The sequence below is a fragment of the Patiria miniata genome, unplaced genomic scaffold, assembly GCF_015706575.1.
Source record: "Patiria miniata isolate m_02_andy unplaced genomic scaffold, ASM1570657v1 HiC_scaffold_10, whole genome shotgun sequence".
Taxonomy (NCBI): Eukaryota; Metazoa; Echinodermata; class Asteroidea; order Valvatida; family Asterinidae; genus Patiria; species Patiria miniata.
Window position 1 is genome coordinate 12073021 of NW_024037048.1, and position 25675 is coordinate 12098695.

The 25675-nt window shown below is 40.4% G+C and overlaps 1 protein-coding gene across 2 annotated transcripts; it reads right to left on the reverse strand.

Annotated features, from left to right (window-relative positions):
• Positions 1 to 840: 840 nt before the first annotated feature.
• LOC119738271 (regulator of G-protein signaling 7-binding protein-like) lies at positions 841 to 25503 on the reverse strand. Of its 2 annotated transcripts, none has more exons than XM_038213113.1 (6): positions 24147 to 25503; positions 19160 to 19326; positions 11121 to 11242; positions 9076 to 9238; positions 7766 to 7839; positions 841 to 4609 (listed from the first exon to the last, which is right to left on the reverse strand). In XM_038213113.1, the coding sequence occupies exons 1-6, from the start codon at positions 24360 to 24362 to the stop codon at positions 4506 to 4508; spliced, it is 846 nt and encodes a 281-aa protein (XP_038069041.1). In that variant the 5' UTR covers positions 24363 to 25503; the 3' UTR covers positions 841 to 4505. The 2 variants fall into 2 exon arrangements, with proteins under 2 accessions (XP_038069041.1, XP_038069033.1); XM_038213105.1 differs by having other exon boundaries at positions 9076 to 9262; positions 24147 to 25501.
• Between the last annotated feature and the right edge of the window lie 172 nt (positions 25504 to 25675).

Consider the following 25675-nt stretch of genomic DNA (forward strand, 5'->3'; position numbering starts at 1 on the left):
GTCGTCTTATGTTAAGAATTTTATGATGGATCTCTGTCCCGCACCTCAGATTTCCACTTCCTTTCTGCTATAACTTATCACCCCCCCCCCCCTCCCCCGGGAGCGGGAGGGAGATAAACCACTACACCTGTTATCAAGTCGCATCATGGACGACGAAGTGTAATGAATTATGCAGGTACTGCGTTTATTGAAGGGATGTAGTTCCGTACACACTCTCAAACCATCAAGCTCTTTGCGTTTGCATGACATTCTCTCCACTTGTCCATTCAAATATTCATACCGCGGTTCAGACGGTCTATGCAGTTGCCATCAACGCCAATGCGTCCGATCAACGTACTTTCAAGAGTATATTATCTGCCATAAAAATATTGAAGTATTTTTCATATTTGTATTAATCATTCAATAATTATCTGCTGGAGGCGATACCTACCCCGCCTTGCACTGACGTGTTTTTTTCGCCGGTGCATTTTAGCAAGGGTGCAGATAGACCAGTACATAAAATCCATTAGACACGAGTGGTAAATATTCCTACTTAACAAAATCCAGACAAAAATACTAACAACTCTCATCATTGTGTTCAAAACATAGGCTACACCAAGTTAAGGCTTGGTTAAACCTCTTTCGGTTTCTGTTCAATTTTTGCGGGTGTGACCGATGACCTCAGGGTTAGTTTTCCCTCCAAAGATGTCCACCCCTGAAAAGTATAGTTTTTAAGTGCATCTCCATTTTGAAAATGATCCACCACTCAATTGCAAAATACATGTAGATGATCTTTAACATATTGGTGGATTAGATACGCCTAAAAATGACCAAAACAATTATATGAAGCAAATATAAGACTTTGTTTTAAACATATTTGGTTTATTGAGTGTACAAGTTTTAATGATATTTTAAAGTGACAAATTTAAGTTGCACATTTTGAGGAAAGGAGTAACTGGACGTTGGATTTTGCCGAAAAAAAGGTGCTTGTCCAAGGTTTGTCAGATATTATATATCCCTTACAAACCAGATAGCGAGGCTAAATGTTGATAACTATTAATACTTTGTAATTACTAGTCCTGTGGCTATTGGTCCCGTATGCAAAAAGTGTCTGTGGAATTAAAAAGTCAATAAGATCCATATCATTGCACATATCACAGAACATATTTTTTAGTTTCCTTCAAAAGGTCTAAAGTCTCTGTAGACTATAATGTGATAATGCAAACGGTGCTTTCACTAATAGTTATATCAGGTGAATAGATCCAATTTTTGACGAGATCGTGACCGACCGGTCCGAAACACCAAACTTGGCAGATAGCCCTACAGAAGATATTCTTTTGGGAAGGTTGCCTAATTTGCATAAATCCGAAATTGCCGCCGCATAATATATTCACATATTTTGGTACATTTTCAATCGTTTTGTTGATAAGTTTATTTTGGGGATTCTGTTTACATATCCGTACTTAAATAACCTTTTCAAAAGCACACGACTGATAATTATAAGGACATATGAAAGATCTAAAATGGATACCGTATTATGCTCTAAAGTTGCGCGCATTTCCCCAGATTGTAGTCTTGCCAAACCTCGGTAGTGACAAGCTTCAAATTCATAAGATTATACTCTCTGGCACAGTTGCCTTAATAGAACTATGTCGGAAAATCATTTGAACAATGATAGCATTACGATATTTAGCCCAAAAAGCAAAAAGAAAATGAGGTGGAAAAAAGAGGCGTCCGTAAATTGGGCTACTTATATTAGGCGAAGGGTTGCATGACGTGGGGGACTCTTACATGTATTGGGGTGTTTCTTTGAACTTGCTCAAGTCCTCACGTTGGGCAACCTTTCGCCTAATTTTAGCTCAATTTACGGATACCTCTTTTTTGTGGTCTTCTTTTCGGGCTAAATATTATGATCCTGTCATTGTTCACATGATTTTCCACATAATTTTATTAGGGTAAATATGCCAGTAAGTAACTTTGTTGATTTGAAGCTCATCAAATCTGAGGTTTGGCAAAACTATTTGATGATATCTGAGGCAAAAGCTATTGTGTGCAACTTTAGGGTATAATAGTAGTTTGAATATGTCATATGTCCTCCTATAGTATTCAATCACTTATATGCTTTAGAAAATGTTTTGTACGCATATGTAAATAGAATCCTCAAAATGTACTTTTTTTCTTCTTCTTTTTTGAAAATGCACCAAAATATGTGCATAAATATTATATGGCACGGTGGCCATTGTGGATTTAAGCAAAATAAGATACCCTTCCAAACAGTTTTCAGGTGTCACCCCTTGTAAATATGCTCTGTATAATATGGCCCATAGAGTCTACATGCCAAATTTGGTGCTTTGGACCAGCCGGTCATGATTCCACCTACAAGCCACCCGACTAGAACCCCGCTAAACCAAAACATCGCTAACATTAACACAATCAACCAGATGAGGTTTCACTTAGGGAATTAGATTATTAGGAATTCCATATGCAAATCAAAACCCGTATAGTCTAAGACATGGATGATATAAGGTGTCGTCTAAATGAAATTATATGATACACTGGACTTAATTACACTTAATATAACGATAGCGTTATGTATAGACACTGTACATTTTTACAATCTATTTTCTTTTTTACAATTGATTTGACTAATTATAGAAGTAAACTAAATATATCAATATAAAGTTAAATAAAAGTGAATCAATGTTTTTGTGTACATAGGCCTAGTTCTCTAGCCGAGGAGTAAAGAGCCGCTTTAATCCACTCCGTTGGTAAAACGTGATCTCTTTGAATGTTTACAATTCTTGTCAGTAATGAATGAATTAAGGATAAATAGTACCGAGGAACTACTGTGGAAAAATAAGGTTACGCTATACGTTTTGATTCTTTTAATATTATACATGTACACGTCATACACTGCACTGTCATAATGTCGTCGGTCGCATCACGAACGACGTATCGCCCATTATTATGTGCATGTACTATATAACGTGGTACAAATGGCTGCGGTGTTATACCAGGCCAACCCTTGCAAAGTTCATTGCAAGAGCTGGCTAGTATTATAAATGTGGCTCAAAAATGAACTGACTCGAATATGGAATGTGCATTGAATGCAAACAATAGCTAATGAAAGACATTCTTACCATACATTAAGTATTTCAAATCACGCTTAAAATATCAACACAAAGCCCGCGCTATACTTCTTCATGGCCTAAGATTTCCATGATGTAACGTTCAAAATGTTAAGGTGCGTTCCCCGTGCTATTTTCGAGTTTCACTTCGAAAAGTAGATTTGTTTACCTTCCTAGAAATGCGAGTTATTCACTTTTGAATGAGGCATCGAACTAAAAAAATCCACCTACGATTAGTTATTGAATTATTCTCTTCACCAAACTTGAATTATTGGCTGCCAGACAAGAATTCGGCTCTCGCAGGGTTCATTTGTGCGCAAGGCGAACTTCCTTTTTTCAGGGGGTTGCAGACTTTGACAGTTTAGAGTGATTTGTTTTGTAGTTTACAAATATGAGGGACAGTATGCAACAATTACGATATACCGAGGTGTTGGACGATTGGACTCCCCCCTTACTCGGAAGCGGAGGGACGTAGTCAAATTCAACAACATTCCTTGGAAAATGCCAAAAGGAATGCGTTGCGGTCGCTATATACTGTTGCATAGTTGGGAGTCTGACAGATAATCTTGGTGTGCGCACTGCGGGTAATTGTAAAGGGGAAGTTTATAAAAGTAAAGTTGCCAACAAAGTTTATATTGGAATAGAAGTAATTTGTATTGGATTTTGGTTAAATTAATCACACATTAAAATCACACTCTAAAAGATTAAGTAGAGTGTGGGTAAGGCGTTAACAAAAATTGACTAGCTTGCCTTGTGATACACAGAGCGTGCCCTCAGCTTAGCCTCAGGCAAAACAGAACGCTCCATGGAGAATACAGAGTGAAAACAAATGTTAATCTAAGTGTAACGATGTGCACAACCCATTCGTGTGAATGATTATCTTAAACTGTACGAGAAACATGCAAACAATGTTTTTCTCATATAAATTACAGTCTCATTCATACTGTAAGCAGCTTGCACTCTGTGGTGTTGATGAGCTGTCAACAACCATGACGACAAAATCCATTAGTAGGATAAGGAATGTGTCAATAATATATACCTTGGCAAACCCATAAAAAAATAAGGCTTGTATACATTCAGAGAATCGTTAAAAATGTGTTTTTATGAGTTTGAATAACGTAGGGAGCTTTCCACGTGTGCGTGCCTTGCGTCCCTGTTGTCATTATGCGCCCGGCACTGACTGGGTATATCAGTCGCTTGTATCCCATATCCAAGGTAAATCCATGCGTGAATGTGAGTGTCCAAGGTGTTACCGAAGTCCTGCATTGTTGGCGTGTAGGCCTACTGGCGTGTATCTGACATCCGATATGGCTTTCATGAAGAGTGTTTCCAAAGTTTTGCATCCAAGTCATTTTAATTCATTATTGCAAGTATCAAAAGGTATCGATGCAGTTTGTTTCAGGGCTCGATGTGTTTGGATCTACTGCAACAGCAAAGGATGTGCCTCCGTAGTCTAATAAGGCTGCTTTGTCGATGTACGGAGGTCACGTGGGTCAGTTCATCTATGAAGAAACCAACAGATAAGTATTTAGTACCATGGCAATACCCTGCACAATTTGTGGTAGAGGGTACTCCCTATATGCCCCTAAACCATATACACGTACACACTCTAGACTTGTTATTTAACATGTTCCCCTATATATATCTCAAACAATATTCCAGCGAGATTCCGGTAACACAATGACCAACAGCAAAGGGGGGAGTCCGCTGCCACATATCTTGCTTCATGCTTATACATCGATCACACACATTCAGACTTGCCGTATATATAGCGAGCGGCCAGTCATAACGAATATATCATAGAAGCTGGAAGTTGACACTTAATTTGTTCTGTTTATAGGGTGCCGACCTGCGGCATCACATAAGGGACATTAGATCCTTGAATGCGCACAATTGGGCTACAAAACGCGTTTTAAACGAAGCGTTAATTAGAAAGAGCATTTAATAGTCACATAATACAGACAGCAATAAACAAATGTTTCTTGCACGTCCGCAGTATGCGACGTACGCACTGTGCGGCTATATGATTCAAAACTAGTGGCACTCGACAGCTCGATTTAGAATCAACATTTTGACCCTCGAAATTCGTTCTCGAATAGTTCTCTCAAGAATAACACAAAACGCCGAGTTTTTACAGGATGGTAAGGTGGACGTTTACATGCTACTTTTAAATGTTCTTTTCAATTAACATCATTTCGTTTAAGACGCGTTTTGTAGCCCAATTGGGCGCATTCCAGGACGTAATGACCGTTTAATGTATTTTGCATTATTCCACGTACACTGTTACCTCCTTTATTTGTCACTTTTGGTGGTTTACCCCAAAACTGTTTTGTTTTAAAAGTCCGATATCATGATCCCAGCCAAATCAGTCATGTGGTTGCTAAGGCGAAGCGTCTGCCGTTGTTAAGCAAAGCTAATCCGATAACGTACTTAGACGCTATAGCAGAGCAGTGAAATGCATGCGCCACAAAAAACATGGCCTTTTGAACGTTGTGTTTCTCAGAAAAATGCACAGTATGATTGAAAAGTTAAATTATCATCGGAAGAAGAAATTCTAAACTTCATGTCAGTGAAAAAATCGCCGTCATCGATGCCGAAACGTCAATACTGGTTACTGGTATAGCTGACCTTCAAGTCTGGAAGAAATCGTTCGAAAACTTCCCCAATCTCTGTATTTATATCAATTTCTAGGAATTTCTCAAAATTGTTATTTCAAAAGTAGTTGAACACTTATGTCATCAAACTTTATTCCGAATTTCAGCTTAATCTGTTGTTGCAAACGCTAGTGTTACAATTTGAACCATCTCCATGGAAAATTTTGACGATGATTTCTGCCGACCCAAGCCACATGCATTGTTCAGCAAAGCGCCTTAGGCGCTACGGTTGACCGATTTCGGCCAAGCCACACAATAACGTATGGTATTAGCGTCACTCAGCGTGTTTTGCCGTGGGTCTCGGTATCGACCAGTGGAAGGGTGATATTTATCCATAAATAATTAGTGAAGGAGGCTTTTCTCAAAAGTTTTACTGCACACCATATTGGATATTAATCTTCCTGAGGCTTGAAAAGATTGACAGCTGTTGCAAACGTCAGTGTTACAACTTACAAAAATGTACGTAGCCAGGCGTATTTTCCCAATTTCAACGAAAAGTAATGAACATATCACAACAATTTTTAGCACATACTTGGATCATTATACGGAAATAAATCCTGAAAGTTGCATGCAGATACGGTCTTCCAAACTGGATAAATTAATTTCCAAAGATTTCACCCGCCTACGTGAACACGTCTGTGTACATGTAGTTTCATTTAAAATAAAGTGTTACGTAACCTTTAGAAATCGCCCTTCGCAATCACTGAAATTACCCAGAGATTTCCTCAATATGTTCAACTAATTACCTGAACTCATCTGATAGGAAATATAAGTCTTTCACATGGCCAATGTAGTTCTCGACGTTGCGGGTTTTTTCTTTAGATTTCCGAAAAACTCATTTCCACGTTGTCTGCTCATAATGGGTCCGTTGCTATGACACCCCTGCCTACCTACCTGGCAACGGATTCTATAGATCTAGTGTCAACATTGCAGCATTGTTGTCTGCGTCCTGGATTGATTAATTATGTTAACAGTATGTGTTTTTCCAAGTTCTGAATGGTTGTTACTAAACATGCTGGAATTTAATTATAATCTGGAGGTCCTATACTTCATTCAGTGATTTCATCTTATATCATGAACTCATCTGAAAGGAAATAATGTCTCTATACACATGATCGATGTTTTCAACACTATAACGTATCATATCAGCCCTTTTTCCTCATGAGACAGATGTAGTCGACAGATGTAGATAGACAATTGCAGTTGACAGGCATGACGTCACAGACTGGACTCGTATAACGGGCGAATTACTTGGCGTTTCCGTCCCAAAAACCGTCACCATCTCCTTTGTCAGATAGGGCCGCCGCGATGGGAACTACATCTAACAAGGTACACACTGACAACGAGGCTTACTTATGCTAATGGAATTAACTTATAAGCACTCGCTAAACCATGGCCGTTTCAAAAGGAAACGTCTTTTCAAAAAGAAATGAAAATTGCAAGAGGAAACGAATGGGGTTAAATTTATATCATTGATCTTGCCCATGGATTTCTTTTCATAGTCGGTTTTAACCATGACCATCACGACGTTAACAAAATACTCGGTATTGTTTTTGATTCCCCACATGTTCGCTTAAGATAAATTTATTTATTTATTTATTTATTTAATTCAGGGGGATGGGGGTACATATCCCCCCACTTTTTGACCGGGGGGGGGTATTGAATCATCCCCCCCCCCACTTTTTCGTGATGAGAAAAAAGGTTTATTTTGAGGTACTTTTTCAACATCCCAAACGACCAAAATGTGTTCAATAGTACTGTAAAGTGGTGAAACAAAGAACAAAAGCTTTTAAAATGCGCGGTTTTGATGTAAGCGCGAGTATATACATAAATACATCTATATCCTGAAGAGCGCCCCCTAGTGTAATGAGGTGTCCAGCCCCAGCTTCCCCCCCCCCCCCCCCACCTCCCCAAGACCCAGTTTGGTGCCAATCCAAGCTATAGGACTGGGATTGGTACTTAAATTTAGCCAAATGAAGTTCAGTCTTTCATTCAGTCTCTCACCTGGTGAACGCTGTCGTGGAATCATCTCGTCCAGATCTACCTCACATAGCATATGCCGCACCTCCTCCATGTCTCTATATGAGATGATAATACACGAGAAATGAACGAAACTTGTACGTTTGGCCCAAATGTACAGTTGCGAACACCTTTCGATATTCAGTGCCCGTTTTGGAGTTTCAAGTCCTGCAGTTAGCTGTTTCATCAAGTGTGTGAACACAGCCTCCATAAAACAGTTTTGCGTCGCGGGATGATTTTGAAATGTCAGCAAATTAAATGGGTAAATCTGTCTCCAACTGGGTAATGCACTTAATATTTTTAGTATCTTGTGAGATGTAATTTTGCATCGGGAAATTTTAATACTGGATTAGCCCTTCACCAATACGTACTTAGTCAATGTCTGAAACGTTCCGTCGTTTTGTAAACTGTCCTTCATCCTCTGCCAAAGTAGACTCCAATATTAAAAACAAACCATCACATGTGCCGAACTTTTAAAATGCAAAGGCCTTTTTGTCTCTTGATGCACTTTCAGACAAGCAAAAACGTTCAATATATGCATGGGAAGAACCCATATGCATCTTTAAGGAAAGGATAACAAATTACATATACTCTTATTAGGCATATAGCGTCTGACATTGCCATGTAGACGCAGTCGTTCTAATCAGCCATGACCGCATACGTACGTCTCTGGTCGCTGAATAAACATGACATGGAGACCATGGCATGCAATATCAAGATCAATATCGCAATGTCACATAATGATGGTCTACGCGTGCAGATACATTGCGATCGTGCGTGGCCATAATGAGGCGAGACCGCTCATATTCGTCATTACTGTGTCCAGCTCATGTTGCAATTGGTCACGAACTGCCCTGAGGTTTAAAGCACATGCACCATGGACACTTCCTCGCTTTTATGAACCAAGGGGGTAAATTCCTTTGTTTCTTTGTGGATATCGAAAGAACTTGCACAATAGAAACTCCGCTGGGTTTTTATTGTCTTTCATTTTGTGCCATGGGCGATTCCTAAAATTATGTAGACACATAGAGCTCTCATACCATGAATATAATGACAATATAAAAACATGACCCCTCCTCGACGGGTAAAGAGATCTTCAGAAATTAAAATGGCAGGAGAGTGTTAAAATAATGCTTCTCAGTCTCAGTCACACTGATGTTATAGGGCTGCGCCAAGTATACATGTATAATATACAGCTTCATATATTATGGGCGGTCATTATCATGCAGTGCATTATGAGTGCAATCCATATGGAAGGATGTGGTCTACTGGTAAGTCCAATATATACTGCTTACTTAGCGATTAGTTGTAGATCCTCTGAGGTAGCCATTGGTCCATCTAATATGACCGATTCTTCCAACTGGTCAGATATCTCGGACACGGTCAGCTCACGCCCCTTATGGCTGCCACCACGCCGGTCATGGGACGGACCAGCTATCTCCATCATCATAACCATACCTGGGAGGTTTTCATACGGATGGCCTGACGATAAATGTTGTGGACAAGAGGGTATAAAAGAAACCAGCAAAGGAATAACCAAAATGCGCAGGCATTTATAAAACCATGCGATGATATCAAATGCATTCACAAAGCAAAAGAAAGAACATGATTTAGATATAGGTTTTTTATTTGGGGAAATGATAACTCTTTGGTTGCATTGGAGGAAATTTGTTCGCAATATGAGCGATTTATAACTCGTATCTACACACTTCAGCCAACACTGTCCTGAGCACAATACAAACGTAAACAAACTAATTTGAAGTCATATTAACACCAATAAAAAACACACACACACAAAAAGCAAAAGAAAACATTAAAGGCTCCATCGAGAATATCTAACAAATACGCTCCTTCATTGTGAATAACATGGTTGGCATTTTGCACGCTGATTCTCATTTTGCCGATAAACAAATTGATTTTAAAACACACACACACACCCACACATAATAATGCCCACACTTTCAATTAGCACAATGGTGTGGATGAACAACAGCTGAATATGATTGCAGACTGGAAATAGAATTGCAGACAGAGACAACATGTAAAATGATAACGAAGGTATTAACAAATATTCAAAGTAAATCGTCAATTGAAAATTGAGGTATAGTATTGAATAAGCTGTCATGATATAAGACAGGTCCTTGCAATAAACAAAAAAATACAAATTTATAAATTGTAATGCTTGTACATATGTTGCAACAAATAGTTAACCAAACAATTCAAATCAAACTTTCTCTGTTAACTCCTTCTTTTATTAAACTACAATGTAACGTGCTGGAAGCAAAGAATAGTATTCGTAAATTATTCGTCATTGTTTAAATCCTTTCTACTCGCAATAGGCCTATTTATCTTTTAATACACATATTTTAAACCGTTTGTTGAATAAAGGTTACAAAATTATCCTTGTTGTCGTATCATGATTTTTCCCGGGCAAGGATCCGGAGCAACCTCGTCCCCAGGGCTTACTTTATTTTCAACCTCGTTCCAACAGCATTAACTTGCTTTCTGCATCCTGATGCGATAGCGCAATTTGCAAGAAATTGAATGATATCGTGTACTTGGTGTTGTTATTCCAACGTTTGTTACGTTTTTCACGTTCATTGTAGTTATTTCGTCCACACCTTCTAAAAAATAATCCTTTCCTTTCTAAATTGGTCGTATTAGCCTAATATGAAATGGTATATATAGGCCCTACTGCATATATTGGCCGCACAAGATTGTAATTTTAACTTCGAAAAAAAGGTGTGTTTTCGTAACTCACTCCGCGACGAGTTGATTCTGTTTTTACCCCAGACACCGCATACAAAAACGAATGCTGATGTAATGCACAGGCGGACACCTGACTATTCCTAATTTTCATACGTATCCAAATACTTTGGATCATGATGCTAATGATCCAATACCAGGGTGAGAGAGCAGGTAGTGGTACTGGGAGCGTACTGCTTAACACCATGGGAACGAGGTTGGGATCCAGCGCTACCTATACCCAAATGAACCCGTGGGAAAGCATGTTAATGTCATAAAACTCAACCGATTTAATCGAGCAACTCCACAAACCTTTCTTGTGTTTGTAAACATTAAACGCTACTTTGTTCAGCGACAGATTGTGCCCATATTTTCATTTAGCTTATAGCAGTGTCTAGAAAAATAAGCGACCTTCCATATTTTTTGCGATAAATACTCAGCGAAACGTACGGCTGTGACATATTACTTACAGCTCCCCGTGCATCACGCACCCATTTTTTTCACGATTCTGCTTCTATATCGGAAGAAAATCTCTCAAAGGAATATTCCCTTTTTAGTGGTCAACTAATGATCTGCCGGAAACCAGTATACTTACCAACTTGATCAATAGGAAAGGCTGAGAGGAGTACCAGTGATTTCCTCATTTCTGCTACAAACAGATGCATGCAGCCGGTCAGCTGTATGAAGAGACGCTGGAAGTCTGGCTTCGTAAGACTCCTATAGGTAAACGGGACAGCAAATGAAAAGGATTATATTTCAGGTTCCAACCATTTTTCCTAGCGTCATGGGGCTCACTAGTTTCGTGGAATGTACCGAGCTATTAAGAAAATTGGAATTTACTGATCAAGGAGTAACCCAATGTAATATCCGCATAGAGGCTTGGGCGCATTGTGTAGTAATTGAAGACGCTGTCGTGCATCTTGTCTTCACAAGCATCACTACAAAGGTCAACAAAAACCACTTTGCTCATTGCTCCTTGGAGTGTTTTGTCCATGGGATGTAACAGTATCCGCCATACATAAAGCTGTAGGGCAGAACGAGTCTTAAGAGGAACTGTGTGGATTACTGTAAGTTGAGGTTTTGTTTACCCGGGCCGTCTATGAATCGAAACCCCCACACTAAGAGGGCAACCGCTCGTAAATATACATCTCGGGGCTGTAACACCTTATTATACCTTGTACATTAATTATCCCTGCCTGAACGCGGAAAAGCAGTAGTAAAAAGCCACCACACGGAACGGAGTACGCCTGCATGCAGGCTGATGTTGAGACAAAATGGTCATTTCTATATCTTAATATGTTGAAGAATATAATTTTTCATAGATATACAGATCACTACGACGTGTCGCATGAAAACAGTGTGGCAGAGAGAATACATCCCATCGTAATATGGGGCGCACTGGTTTATAAAAGTATCAGTATCAATGGAACACAATGCCAAGTACTGTAGTATCATGGTATCATTTATCTTAATCTGCAAATCAGTGGGTTGAGAATAACAGTGAGTAACTAATCCTTCAGTTTATTTCTCCACACAAAAAAAACATTTTAGTTTGAATCAATAATCCCTAAAAACGTCTCACCAAATGCATTCCGTGTCACTACTTAAGTGTATTCGGGAAACAGACCCGTCGTAGTCGGGCCTATAGATGCGACATTATTTAGCGGTACGTTAGCCATCAATCGAGTCTTGCCTAAATCCCTGTCTGAATGAGTGCAATTCAGTTTATATTGCACACATTTTCCCCTTACGCAAATTTAAAATGGCGAGATCACAGAAGTGAATTTCAGGGATGAACTACGTCAGCACTACAGCCTATAAGATCTTAGCATACTGCAGACGGTGCACCAGCCAGCCCTCGTACACGTAAACAACCTGCTGGATCCCAAGGGCCGGTCCGTGTAATTCCTCTGACTAATTGAGTCACCGTCTGACTGATTGACTGCTGTTTAGGCTCCTGTGTCGACTGACTGGCTATAAATAATGTTCCAAATTTGGATTCGAAGATTATTCTGTGTGCGATTTTTTTTTTCGAGTTTCATTTCGAGAAGTAAATTGTGTTCCGTTAAATATTTTTCGAGCGATACTACCGTTTTTCACATTTGAATGAAACATCAACTGTTTAGTTATGGAAGAAATGAACCACACAGGGAAACTGACAAAGTGAATTATAACAATTGAAAAGTTAAACAAAGAAGTTGATTGGAGCGGGGCTTGATACTGCGACCTCCGGACAGCCGTTCCGGTGCTCTTACCAACTGAGCTATCCAGCCCTATGCTTGCGGTTGCCCATATGCAATTAGTCAATATCTTTGTTCAAGGGGCGGTAGTCAGAAGCCATAAACCAGTATGCCATACAGCCAGGGATCATGCCCAAAGTCAGGATTCAGACCTGGGAAATAGCAAACGGGCATCACTCAGAGACGATACGGCTTTATATTGCTCAGTTGGTAATATAAGAGCACCGGAACGGTTATCCGGAGGTCGCAGGTTCAAATCCCACTCCAGTCAATTTCTTTGTTCAACTTTTCCATTGCTATAATTCACCTAGCCTGTTTCCTTGTGTGATTCATTTGAAAATTTATAACAAGTTGTATCCTCTCTGAGTGATGCCCGTTTACTATTTCCCAGGTCTGTATCGTGACTTTTGGGCGTGATCCCTGGCTGTATGGAATACTGGTTTATGGCTTCTGACTACCGCCCCTTGAACAAAGATATTGACTATTATTGCGGAACCGCCAACAAAGTTATGGAACAATTACTTCAATATTTCGAAGGATTTCCGACCCGATTTAATGATCGCATGGTAGTCTGGTTCCCGCCCCTTTTTAGGAAAAAATGGGTACCGCAAACCAGTATAGTCACAGGGCGGATCTGTTTGTGCGCATACGCAACGAAAAATACCAACTTATTTGGCAGAAGGTGCAGACGCCAAGATACAAATATTTTAATATTAATATTCGTTAGGACAAAACAGGTCTAATTTGTCGAGCACAAGAGGTATATTTTTGTCACACACAATAATGTATCTAAATGAAGCTTCGAAAGTTCAGTTTTTGTTGACATCTTTGTCCAGTCCTGTCTTGAAGGGAAAAAAATGTCGTCTGTCAAAAAGAAATGTTCATTCATTCAATCCTGCGTGGTGTATTATTCACTTCTCGTGCGAAAACTCTTCAGCATGAACATAATTTCATATGATCGGAAAGTAAGTTCAACTTTTAGGCTATCGAGTTTATTCGTCCAAGTACATGTGTAGTTTCAACGCGTCTTACACCGAATATGTACCAAACAAATACATTCAAAAAAGCACATGTGCGAGTTGACACGCAAACTAAGGCTCACCTGCAGTTCATCAATAGTATGATGTAGGCCTATTTTCGTCAAATTTCACGAAATCATTGAGACTGCATTGATTAGGTGTAGCCTGGAATTTGGTCTCTTGTCCTTATCATGCCTGCGCATGTCTAAGAACATAATGAGAAATTGGTAAATGGGAAGATTTACTCGATGAAAAACCGCACCACATCACGAAACAGTGTAAATAATAATTGACTTTGTAATAATGTAATACATGACATTGAACAATGAAATTGCTTGTTGGATTGCAACTGGGAGACACAAAGGTTTTTTTCCGATTATGACATAATGGGCTATACCCTGAGGGTATATTTTGTTGGCTTTTTTTATGCAAGACTTATGACAATTCCAAGTAACTGCGCTGTGTTAAATCCAGTGGGTAATGCACGTCTTGACGATCGCTAAGCGTCTGTCATTCACACGATGAAATAGTGGTTCTTTTTATATGAAACACTTTTTATATGTAAAGGTGAATTCCTTTCAGTTGAAGACAGTTCATCTGGCGTGCCTTTTCTCAATGATCAAAAAGGCGAGAATATATCAATACAATGTAGGCCTACATATTTAAATTGTGGAATTCACAGTTGGTCTATTCGTGTCACGGTAAAAATTCTATTTAATAAATTGCGAATTAAGGAGGAACACTTTCTTCACGAAAAGCAAGTACTACACTCAAATGTTGGGGGAAAAGACCCTTTATGTTAACATAATTAAGTATAAAAAAAAAATCAAAGCATGCAGATAAACCTCAAAGAAATCTCGGGTGTACCTTAGTCTCTATGGCACCCTACATGTCGACGATTGTGTACCGTGGAAAATAAAAGCAGATCGACGAGTAAGTATACAAGCCGATATACGGATGAACTTACCCTGGTTATACCATTTACATGAATATAATTTCATGACTGTAACTAAAGACGCGTATATATCCCTTGTGTTATAATGTGCGTTTATATTCATTTACTTTTCCACCATATCCATCAGTTACTCAATTTAATGATTTTCGGCGGATATATTTCTGTACATTAGATTAGGCCTTAATTTCAAACTAGGAACGCACAATTATCTACAGGTGAGAATAAAAAATGGTGTGACGTCATCATGCCTATTGAATGACAAGCGAGTTTTGGATTTTCATACACTAAGTTATAACGTACGAATGTCCATGCCCTTCAGGCATGATCCCCTCCCATCACAAAGCGGGCGAGGCGACAGCCACCTCGTTTGAACTAATCAAAAATATCCCTTGCGGTGATAGTAATTTTCCTGACGACGCGAATCTAACGACTTTAACAGAAACAGCTTGCATAATTCAGATGAGTACTTCCATTGCTATGGCAGCATCACCCATCAGATATCGGATAGCAGCACGGAGCGTTATATATAGCTTATCATATCGTCGCATTATAACTAACCAGGCAATGGATTGAATGGCCCTGTTATACCCGTTCTCGACGTGCTGCGAGTGAAAAACTGTCCCAAGCAAACTCAGATATAGTCGATAGGCATTTACTATTTGTCATCCATACGCTTTGTCCCTGAAGCATATACACCGGCTGCTTTTAATGTTCTATACATAAAACATGATAAAGAGTCGTATACAGTGTCATATTAAAAAGCCCTGCACTTACGTGAATGCCCTTGACTTTCCCATGCGTCATTCAGCCTGAATCTTTCATTGCTTACCCTGGTTGTATGCACAGGGTGAGTTCTTTTAGCTCAGTCATTTTATTTGGTGTACAACTGGCCTGCTTCAAATAATCATATTACATCATACTTATTATGACGATTGGTGTAAAAATAGAAGTAGTATTCACCACGCTGCAGTTAATGTGTTAGGTGTGAGAGAAACTATAAAGATATTATAAGAGGCAAGACACAGTAACAATATGATGTAGGCCTGTTAAACGCCATATTGTCTTGCCAAAGTGGGAATCTAAACCATCCAAAAATCCCATGCAAATGTCAACAACGATCGATGCTTGTTGGTCGTGTTGTTTTAGTAAAAACAAAACGCTGTTGCAGACCCTTCTTATATATCTCCATGGGTCGGGCATACCGTTGCAAAATCGACTTGAATGCAACCACAATTTTATGTACGAAATGAATCCGAGGACAGATGAGGGTTTTTTTTCGACCTCATCCCATGAACATTTATTTTCAAGCAAATAAAAATAATGAAACCTTAGCAAAGCAGCAAATTATACAAAGAAGCAATGGCAACGGCATATGATATTTAAATATTAACAAGGATGCACAACATAATAATTCGGCATAATCACACTGACTCATGCTGTGGAATGACCTCTCGGGTCACCTGATTTGACTCTACGATTGCTTCTTTTTTTGTGGGGGGATTTAGAGAACAAGGTCAGCAGACTCCTTTCTAGCCTTCAGGATTTCCAGGCCCGTATTCATCACAAGGTGGACCAAAACAATTGTGAGACAGCTAGGCCACAGAAGATAATGTGCCGCCGTGGTTGACTGTGGTTAAAAGGGCAGGTGGACATGTGGAACGTGATAAACCTGGCTAAGATGTTGAATCCTGAATGATTAAGATCATCATTTGACAGAAATCCTGTTTTGTTCGTGTTTTCATAATGTCCCTTGAACTCGTCTTAAGTCTGGATGTACATGAATTCAGGTTTTATCCCAAACTGTCCCGAGAGGGTTCGGACATACCATTTTGAAGAGAATAGAACGCAGAGATGCATGACCAGAAGAATGCATCCAAGATATCAATGGAAAGCTGTACACATGGGCGCAATATCAAATACCCCCCCCCCCCCAGATTTTTGAACTCGTGTCTCATTTACGGCCCTATTATGTACTACAATGTATCTTTTGCTTAGAAAATATTGGTTAAAGTGGTCAGAAATTGCCTCAGATCGCACCACAGAGCATTTAGAATCCAAAATTGTTCGGGGCCCTTAAGCGGGCCCGAACCCTATGCCTTTAGCTGAGAAAACCTCTAATATTATGTTTAAAGGGAAGATACAACATTTGCAAACATCAAAAAACGAAATGATCAAATTATCACGAAATATCTTACTGGATTGTTAGGGAATGACAGTCTGAAGCATCCTGTAACGTTGTGGCTCCTGGTGTGCTGACGTTTTCAAGAAAAACTGTATTTTTCCAACGCTGGTCGGCCGACCAGCGTTGGAGAAAACTGGCCTTTTTAAAAAAGTGCTCCTACTTTTTTATATTCAACCACATGGTCTCAACATCCAACTTGGAAATGATTAATATTTTTCTTCCTCCATTGTCTTCTGTTACAGATAATCCACCTGGTCTTCATTGTTTGTGTTTCCCCATCTTTCCCCATCTTTCATCCCTTTCCACCTCCATACTGTTCCCCCCCCCCGCATAATCCCCCTTCACTCCCACACTCTTTTGTCCTTTCCCACTCCCTGTGACCTTTGATCCTTCCCCTTTATGGTCCCTCCCCTGTTCATACCAGACCCCTTGTGGTTTGCCATCTCCCTTTGTTTCTTTGTTCTCTCATCCACCCTGCCCTGCATCTTTCCACACCTTTCCCACCTAATCCTCCTTTTGTGTTTCTTCTTTCATCCCTGCATGTTTGTGTGCACCCCCATGTTAATGTATGTACCTCTGTCATTTCTGTTTTAGCCTCTGAAGAAGAACTTGCTAAGTTCGCAACGTCAGGCCACATTAATTTTTAGATTTATATATTTCAGGTCCACCCAGTCAGTAAGCAGTTTGCAGCAGTCTTACTTTTTTCATTTTTTATATTTAGTTAGTCTGCATTTTCTTTGCAATTGATTACACACATGTGAAGACTGATTCTCTGATCTTACAATTCTCCAAAGTCTATAAATGTGTCCGTTTTATCTTAAGTGGGGTCAGGGAACCAGACTACAATAATATGATTGGTTTTCTTGGTTTTTCCAGCATCTACGAACCCAAAACGTGAAACAAGTCAGTGTAACAATATTTTCTATAACATACTAATCCTCCAAATCCATTTATTTATGAAAATTGCAGCAAAAGCAAATGTTGTACATTCCCTTTAAATTAATATCTTTTGCTAAGAAAATATTGGTTAAAGTAGTCAGAAATTGCCTCAGATCGCACCACAGAGTATTTAGAATCCATAATTTTTCGGGGCCCTTAAGCGGGCTCCGAACCACACGCCTATAGCTCAGAATACCGGTAGCTGATTCAATGACTCCAACCTCGAAAACGATGTTCAAATAATTATCTTTTGCTAAGAAATAGTAGTTAAAGCATGGAAGAAAGTGGTAAGTTATTGCCTCAGATCACAACACAGAGCATCTAGAATCCAATTTTTTCGGGGCCCTTTAGCGGGCCCCGAACCCCACGCTGTAAGGGTTTTGCGCTTCGCGCTCGCATCAGTTCTGATCAAGGTATGTCCCCCCCCCCCACACTTTTGAGAAGCGATTGACGCCCCTGGCTGTACACTGTCCCTAGTTTATGATCAAACCATAATCAATGGGGCAGCGGAACCGGGGGGCAGGGGCACTTCCTCCCCCCCCCCCCCGATTTACCCAAGTGCCCCTCTTGCGGACATATTATGTGCCCCCTCGAGCATAAATGTGCCCCCTCGAGATGAAAACAAAACGCCCTAAAATTTCGGATAAATTGTTTCAGTAACCATTTCAAAAAACTGGGTATTGAGAGTTCTGATTGAACGAGGAATATGAAAACCAAGCCCCCAAACCCTTTCAATACGCCCTGAAAATGGGCACATAATGCGTAGTTTGCATAATGGCCGGTTTTGAAGAGCGCCCACTATTTTGGAAGATGGTACCAGGCCATCCCCCCGGTAAAAAAAAACGTGTCGACATTTCAGCGACGGAAGATGCCTTTTACTGAGCAAGTGCCCCTTTTTGGTGATGCCCCCCCAGTTTGAAAACCGTTCCGCCGCTGCTGCATAATCATGGTCATTTAGTTCATATGGTTTGGTTAAATATCCCTTTGTTTGTGGGTTACCTCTTTGTTTTGGAACACCTTGTGTATAGACGAATCCGTGCACGTGATCACTGCACGGAGCTACCCTGAATGGCCCCGTGACGGATTATCTAAACAATAGCTAGCGAGCACAACTTGCTTTCGTTGTGGAAGAGTACCTCTGTGATTGAAGTGGTAGCGAAAGTCTTGCCGACTACAGGCCTGTCGCTGGTTACCAATAGCAACACGCAAATCACAAATCACAATGTACAGCATAAAAGAGACTAGTTAAACAATGGTTAGTGACCGAGCTTGCCTCAAAATGGGGGTTTGTGTACCTACCCACGCATGTGTGGAAACAGTTTGAACTTGGCGCTCTTGGCAGCCTCCAGACCCTTTCTGCGTTTGCGGCGTATATCCTCCCGGAAGTGCACACAGTCGCTGACGTCGGCGATACCTATTAACTTCTCACGGTACTGGGCAACTCTGGTGTTGAAATCTCGAACAAGCTTGGATGGGAAAAAGGTACAATCACTTATTTCACATTTTGAAGTACCCCACTGAGCTTTGACCAAAACAAATTCAGGAAAAGAAATGAGATATTAGGCCTACGACAAAGTTCCGGTATACACGAACCTGTACAATAATTCATCTGAAACTTCAATCTAATTATCATGTGTAGTGAACGGAATGGCATCTGTTCAGTATTTGCCATCACACAAAGTACACCTTTTACCGCCACTGAGTGGAATTGCTATAAGAAGTATTGCCATAGAAAACAGGCATTACGCCGCTGCACATTATGTGCAGTGGCGTAACTATATGGTCACACTCCTGGGAGGGCACCTCGAGATACATACATTTTTTCAAATAGGAACTGAAGGCACATAAAACGTATCATAGCAACAGTGCAGTATATGGTGCTTTGTTGTTCAGTTCAAGATTTCACATTGGGGCACCCAAGGGACACGGTCACCCGGGAAGTAACCCCCCCCCCCCCCCCCCCGCGTCCTCCTTATACATGTAGTTACGCCACTGCAGCTATGATACATGTACATTCATTTGACAGCCGTCCAAATCAGTTGCCAGATATGACCACAGATATACTGGCACCACTATGTCGTCACGAATATCGAATTAAATCTAGATGGAAGCAACTACTTACATTGAAATAGAGGCTTGTGATGTTTACATTGAACAATAATTGTGCAGCACCTTGAAGCAATATGGCAGTAATGTAAAGCTCAGTGCTATAGTGCTACATGCTGAGGCGTAATACATGGGGTGTTATAGTCCGAAGTACCATTGGTCCGACGTCCCATTGGTCCGACGTCACATTAGTCCGACGTCCCATTGGTCCGAAGTCCCATTGGTCCGACGGCACATGCTCTATACGTTCCATTGGTATAAACGGCCCATTGCTCTATACGTCCCATTGGTCTAACGTCCCATTGGTCCGAAGTCCCATTGGTCCGGAGTCCCATTGGTCCGACGTCCCATTGGTCCGACGCCCCATTGGTCCGAAGTCCCATTGGTCCGGAGTCCCATTGGTCCGAAGTCCCATTGGTCCGGAGTCCCATTGGTCCGAAGTCCCATTGGTCCGGAGTCCCATTGGTCCGACGTCCCATTGGTCCGACGCCCCATAGGATTATAGGGTCAGGGTTAGGGTTAGGGTCAGTCAACCTCAACCAGTGCAACTACACAGTACATATATTATGTTTCGTCGGACCAATGGGACTTCGGACCAATAGAATTCGGACTATCGAGACGTAACCGGTTTTCTTTTTAAACCTGAGCAATACCCGATAAAATAATGCCGAAAAAAAGGTTTCAGGTTCGGCATACATTTTAAGTTTGGTCATGGTTGATATCGGAGGGTCTTTATAGTGATGCAAGGTTAAGTCATTACAACCGATGACATTTCATCATCTTGGTCGTGCTTCGCTGATTCTAAATTCTTCCCAACGAATAGCTAAGAATCTGACAACAGTAATACAGCGACAATACATACACTGCATAGCATTGTAATAACAGTGTTGTTACATTCGGACGTGAACGTCCTGTTTGGTTTCACGCATCACGTTATTTGCTTAGACGAAGTCAGTTTGAATCAGTTGATAGCCACTCACTGCCTTTTACCCTACAAACAAAACAACACACGATTGGCGCAGATGGCAGCTGGTCGCGAGCCTGACATTGATGTTTATTTCCTCCCATTAAATTTACTTTAATCTCACGCAAATTAAATCTCCTCAAAGGCACGACTCGACCTTATGCTATTCAATTCTAGTTTTCTTCGATCGAAATTGAATTTATTTTTTCTTTTGGAATCAATTATTTTACTGCCCCGTTGTCTTGAAAATGCATCCTGCAGCTGAGATGCATCTTCTGAAATTAAAAAAACACCGTGGTCTCCAATGTGGAGTCTTAGTATTCACGCAGTTTTTTTTCTTGCAAAAGAGACTCGTTCGTTGTGTGTTTACTACCAGTTTTATCCGTCTGAAAAGAGATGTAGGCTACGTATACAGAAAAATCTACATTTAGGTCCTACATCCTAATGTGTCACTATTCAAATCAAATAATGAACCATATCCAACTTGATTTCCAATGTAATTCTACGCATGTGCTGTATAATTCCCTCAACAGGCCCTACAACACGCCAACCGTGCATTTATATGAACATGCATTCCTACATGCATCGAGTGCATTCCTACTAAGAAACGAATGGAACTTGGTATTTCGTGCGTGTGGTACAGTACATGTATACGATTACATCGATTTTTCATTTATTTACGTGGAGGAAGGAGTGTTTACTCAATAAAAACGCAAACACGCAATTTATAGAAAAAAGCGGCTGTGTTTGCGAATAAATAGCGAAAAGGCATTTGGTAGAATGCAGTCATTATGTCGATGCACGATCAAGGGCTTGTAGAGTAAAGCCGCCATAGACGCACATATCAGCTTCCTGTACGACACCCGTTTAGGCTTGATTATGAACGACCTTAGCATGACTAACGTTTCCGTCTGTCATATTTTTCCTCAGCACAACTCCTTCATGCCATTAAGCTGTAATGGGCGCGTAATTGCATCAATTTGATTGAGTTGCGCAAATTACAGAGACACATATATTATGACGATTGTTCACAGACAAGCTGCTGTAGGTCGGGCCTTTGTAATAAAAATGCGAGTGACTGTTTGCAAATACAGTGACTAAAAAATAGATATAGTATATAAAACGTACATTGCTTTTTCATATTTAAATTGTTATCGTCTCACGGAGATGGGTATAATGAGCCCGTGTACCGGCGTGAACATGGCAGGAGTGTAAATCAGTCTAGTCCCTGCAAGTCCATCACAAGTCCTGCAGTCCAATTCAACTCACAAGCGATTCAAATGAGCTTTGACAAAGGCATTCCTTTGTTATTGTTCATCCACTGTATGAACTTGTGATTTAATTGGACTGGACTAGTGATAGACTTGTGATACACTCGACTGAATCCCTGGAATATGGAAGAAGAAGATCATCAGTGTGAGGATTTAAATGTATGTTATTGCACTCCCATTTTGAGGGATAAGCTTGAGTCAGTGGGATGTAGCATTAGGATGTTCTGCATTATTTCGGTTACATAGGATGCTCTGCGACCCGGTGATAAGTATCACGTTTACACGTGTGCTGACAATTTAATTGCCGCCACCTTACACTTGATGATTGTAAATGGATTACATTCACTGTATTTGCGAAAAAATATTAACTAACCTAACTTTTCCTTTAATATTAACCCTTTCAAAAAGACTAATGAAAGTGGTCTCATTTTATTATTATGTACGTTTTTGTATTTCTATGTGACTTATATTTTACATTTTTTTATTCTTAACGACATCTTGCTGAACATGGTGTCCAAAAAAGAAGCCAAAAGCAAAGGCATAATGTGAACAAACTATGAACTTTAAGACCATAATTATGATTTTATCATAAACTATGGGCAGTAAGCTTTCCATTGATATCTCGGCTGCACACATCTGGTCATGCATCACTGAGTTCCACTGTTTTGAAAATGGTATGTAAAAACCTTTTCAATGGTCCTTATACATGAAGTGGTCCTCAATAGGACATCCTTAAGTATGATGTCAGGAGAAATACTCCTCTGGCCAAATTAATAGAAGATCGCCAGAAGATAAGACAATAGTTGGACTCTTAAGATTACAAATTGGACACCAAGGACATACGGGAGAAGTACAGGGTGACAGAAGCGAGGCTGGATGGATGACATTCTGGACCATAACGAGAGGAGCACAGTGCAGAAGAGATTGGATGTTAGATGAAAAGGCTGTCCTCATGCAGTGCAGCGACACAGCAGAATAGCATGCACGTAATTATTGAACCTTAAATGATTTCAAATGAGATTATCGGTGTGCTGCAGCGGTGTAGTTTCATATTATCAAGGACTACTGTTCTGCCGATGCGTAGTGGTTCGTTATCATAGTGGCCGCTATCTCCACGATCTAAATCACTTTTGAAGGGTCTTTATAGGAAGACTTTGTGTAGAAATGCAAAAGTCTCTACCTTTATAGGCAAACATGAATCAGAAAGCATATTGACAGAAACATTGTATATGAATGCAAACATTCTGAAAAATGTGTGCTAACTGCTAATTTATGAAAATGATCTAGCTATTTGCTGAGACAAAATCAAACGAGTTTAACGACCATGTGGATTTTAAACGGACACATTTATCTTGAGAGATGCTATTAAATAAAACGATTTGACCATGGATTATTATCATGACTTTTAAATGGCCTGGAACTATTTGAACGATTTTGTTTAACTTAGCGGTCAAAGCTTACATTATAGTAATAATGTTATGATGAATATTTCCCAAAAATCCCACTTTTCTCAGTTCAAACTACTGTCCTCCCTTTGATTCTATAGACCTCATGCATGTATATAGGCCTGAGGCGGAGTTAGAGGGCAATGGTTTGGTATGGCTACGACAGGCACAAAATTAAAAAAATGACTTTGTTCGTGTTTTTTATGCCTCGCGGAATTGATAATCATTTTTACTGGCCACATAACTTGCAAAACGACCCATTTACAATAAAGTATATGTTCGCAATCGCATTTCGTCATGCATTTTCGAATTTTGTTCTAACTATTTCTCTGTTAGCAAAATGGTCCTTTTCAAATTGGATTTCCTTGGTAACACTTCAGAATACAATGTCAACATTTAATGATGCTCCTGTAATAAATATTTTTATAAAGGTAAAGGTCGTATCGACCGTTTTGATAAAACAGCTCCTACAAAAGCACGACAATACGTATAGCTCATACCTTCTCACACTCGTCCACACAGGCTTTGAGCGTTGCTTCGTCGTAGCTATCCTCCGGTGTTGAGAATTCGCCCCCACCACCACCGTAGCAAGCAGAGCTGCCGACGTGCTGCGGATGGTGGTGGACCTTGGCCCCTCCGTGCGGCACTGTTAGCGAAGTAGGACCACCACTTCTGGGTCGACTACTGCAGCCGCGTCCGGACGAGGTACGGTTCATTCAAGCCGGCTTACCGATCTCTCTACCTTGGCTACTCATGGGTCATACGTGCCGCAGGTACACCCACTGGAACCAATTGTGGGTCCTAAGCTCAACCATGTGCTCGTCTGAGGCTACTAAACAGACCCGTGGCCAATCCTGATCAGATAATATTCAAACCGAAGGTATATAATGGTGGATAATTTAATACCGCTGTACATAGCTTCATGGTCACTCCATACTGGGTCCCTGATGTCTAATTAACATTTTTAACCAAGAGTGGAAGTGCCAAATGGCTGTTTCGCTAGGTGAAGAACCGTGCTGGTCTTATATTTGTTGCTGAAGCCTTCTCTACGGGAGGTATAAGCACTAAATATTCCTAGAAAAGCTCGCCGAGTCATGAGAAATGCACGGGCTTCAGACCGTCTGGTTAATAAACAAATGGCATTCTCCAACCGATGTCCGTATGTAGCAAGACCGTCAGCTAGCTCCCTATGGCGTGCACACAGCTGATGTGAACTTGCTGGATGTATAATCACTGATACATTATGCGTATTCTAAACGATGCTTGTCTCCCGCCATGCACGACTCCTTGTGCGATCGCGGTTTAATTAATTATACATGTACCACATTCTGTACCTTGTAATATCCGCATTTATGACGTTGATAACACAATCAATGCTAGCAGGATCGGTGTATAATTATGTTCATTTATGAATGACGTAGGAATGTAAATGGTGTACATATGCTAATAATGTCCTTGGTGGTGATATTGGCAGATTATCAAAGCCCAATTCTGCCTCAAAGCTTGACGTCGATGTACGGCTGTCACCTGGGATGCTGAAATCATTCTGCAGGCTGCCCCTCGCATACACGGTCTTTGAGTTGTCTTTTTTTTTCAGTCACAGTCTAAATGTATGGACCTGGTATGGTAGATCAGTTGTGCTATCGTGCTGAAGATAGACCTGGTGATAGTCGCAACCGTCGGTTCATATACCAGATGCAGACTGCGCACGGCTAGCTCGGTGTGATGAGCAAGGCCGTAGTTATCTACTTGCGGCCACTCAATTTGCTAATAAATTCGATTGGATGCGACCATGCGCAGAATTAGCGATAGTGGGGCCGGCAAGAAACACAAGTAGTGTATGAGTAATGCATGGACGTACCAACATTTTTGTCCAAGTTTCTCTAATTCTGTTGAATTTTTCACTGGTTACAAGGTGGAAAACCTTTGAAATTTGCAGAAGTATAATCACTGAGCCAGCCAACATGGTTGCAGATAGGGACAAAATGATTAGCAATGATGGACATGCTTCCTTGTTTTGTTATAATAA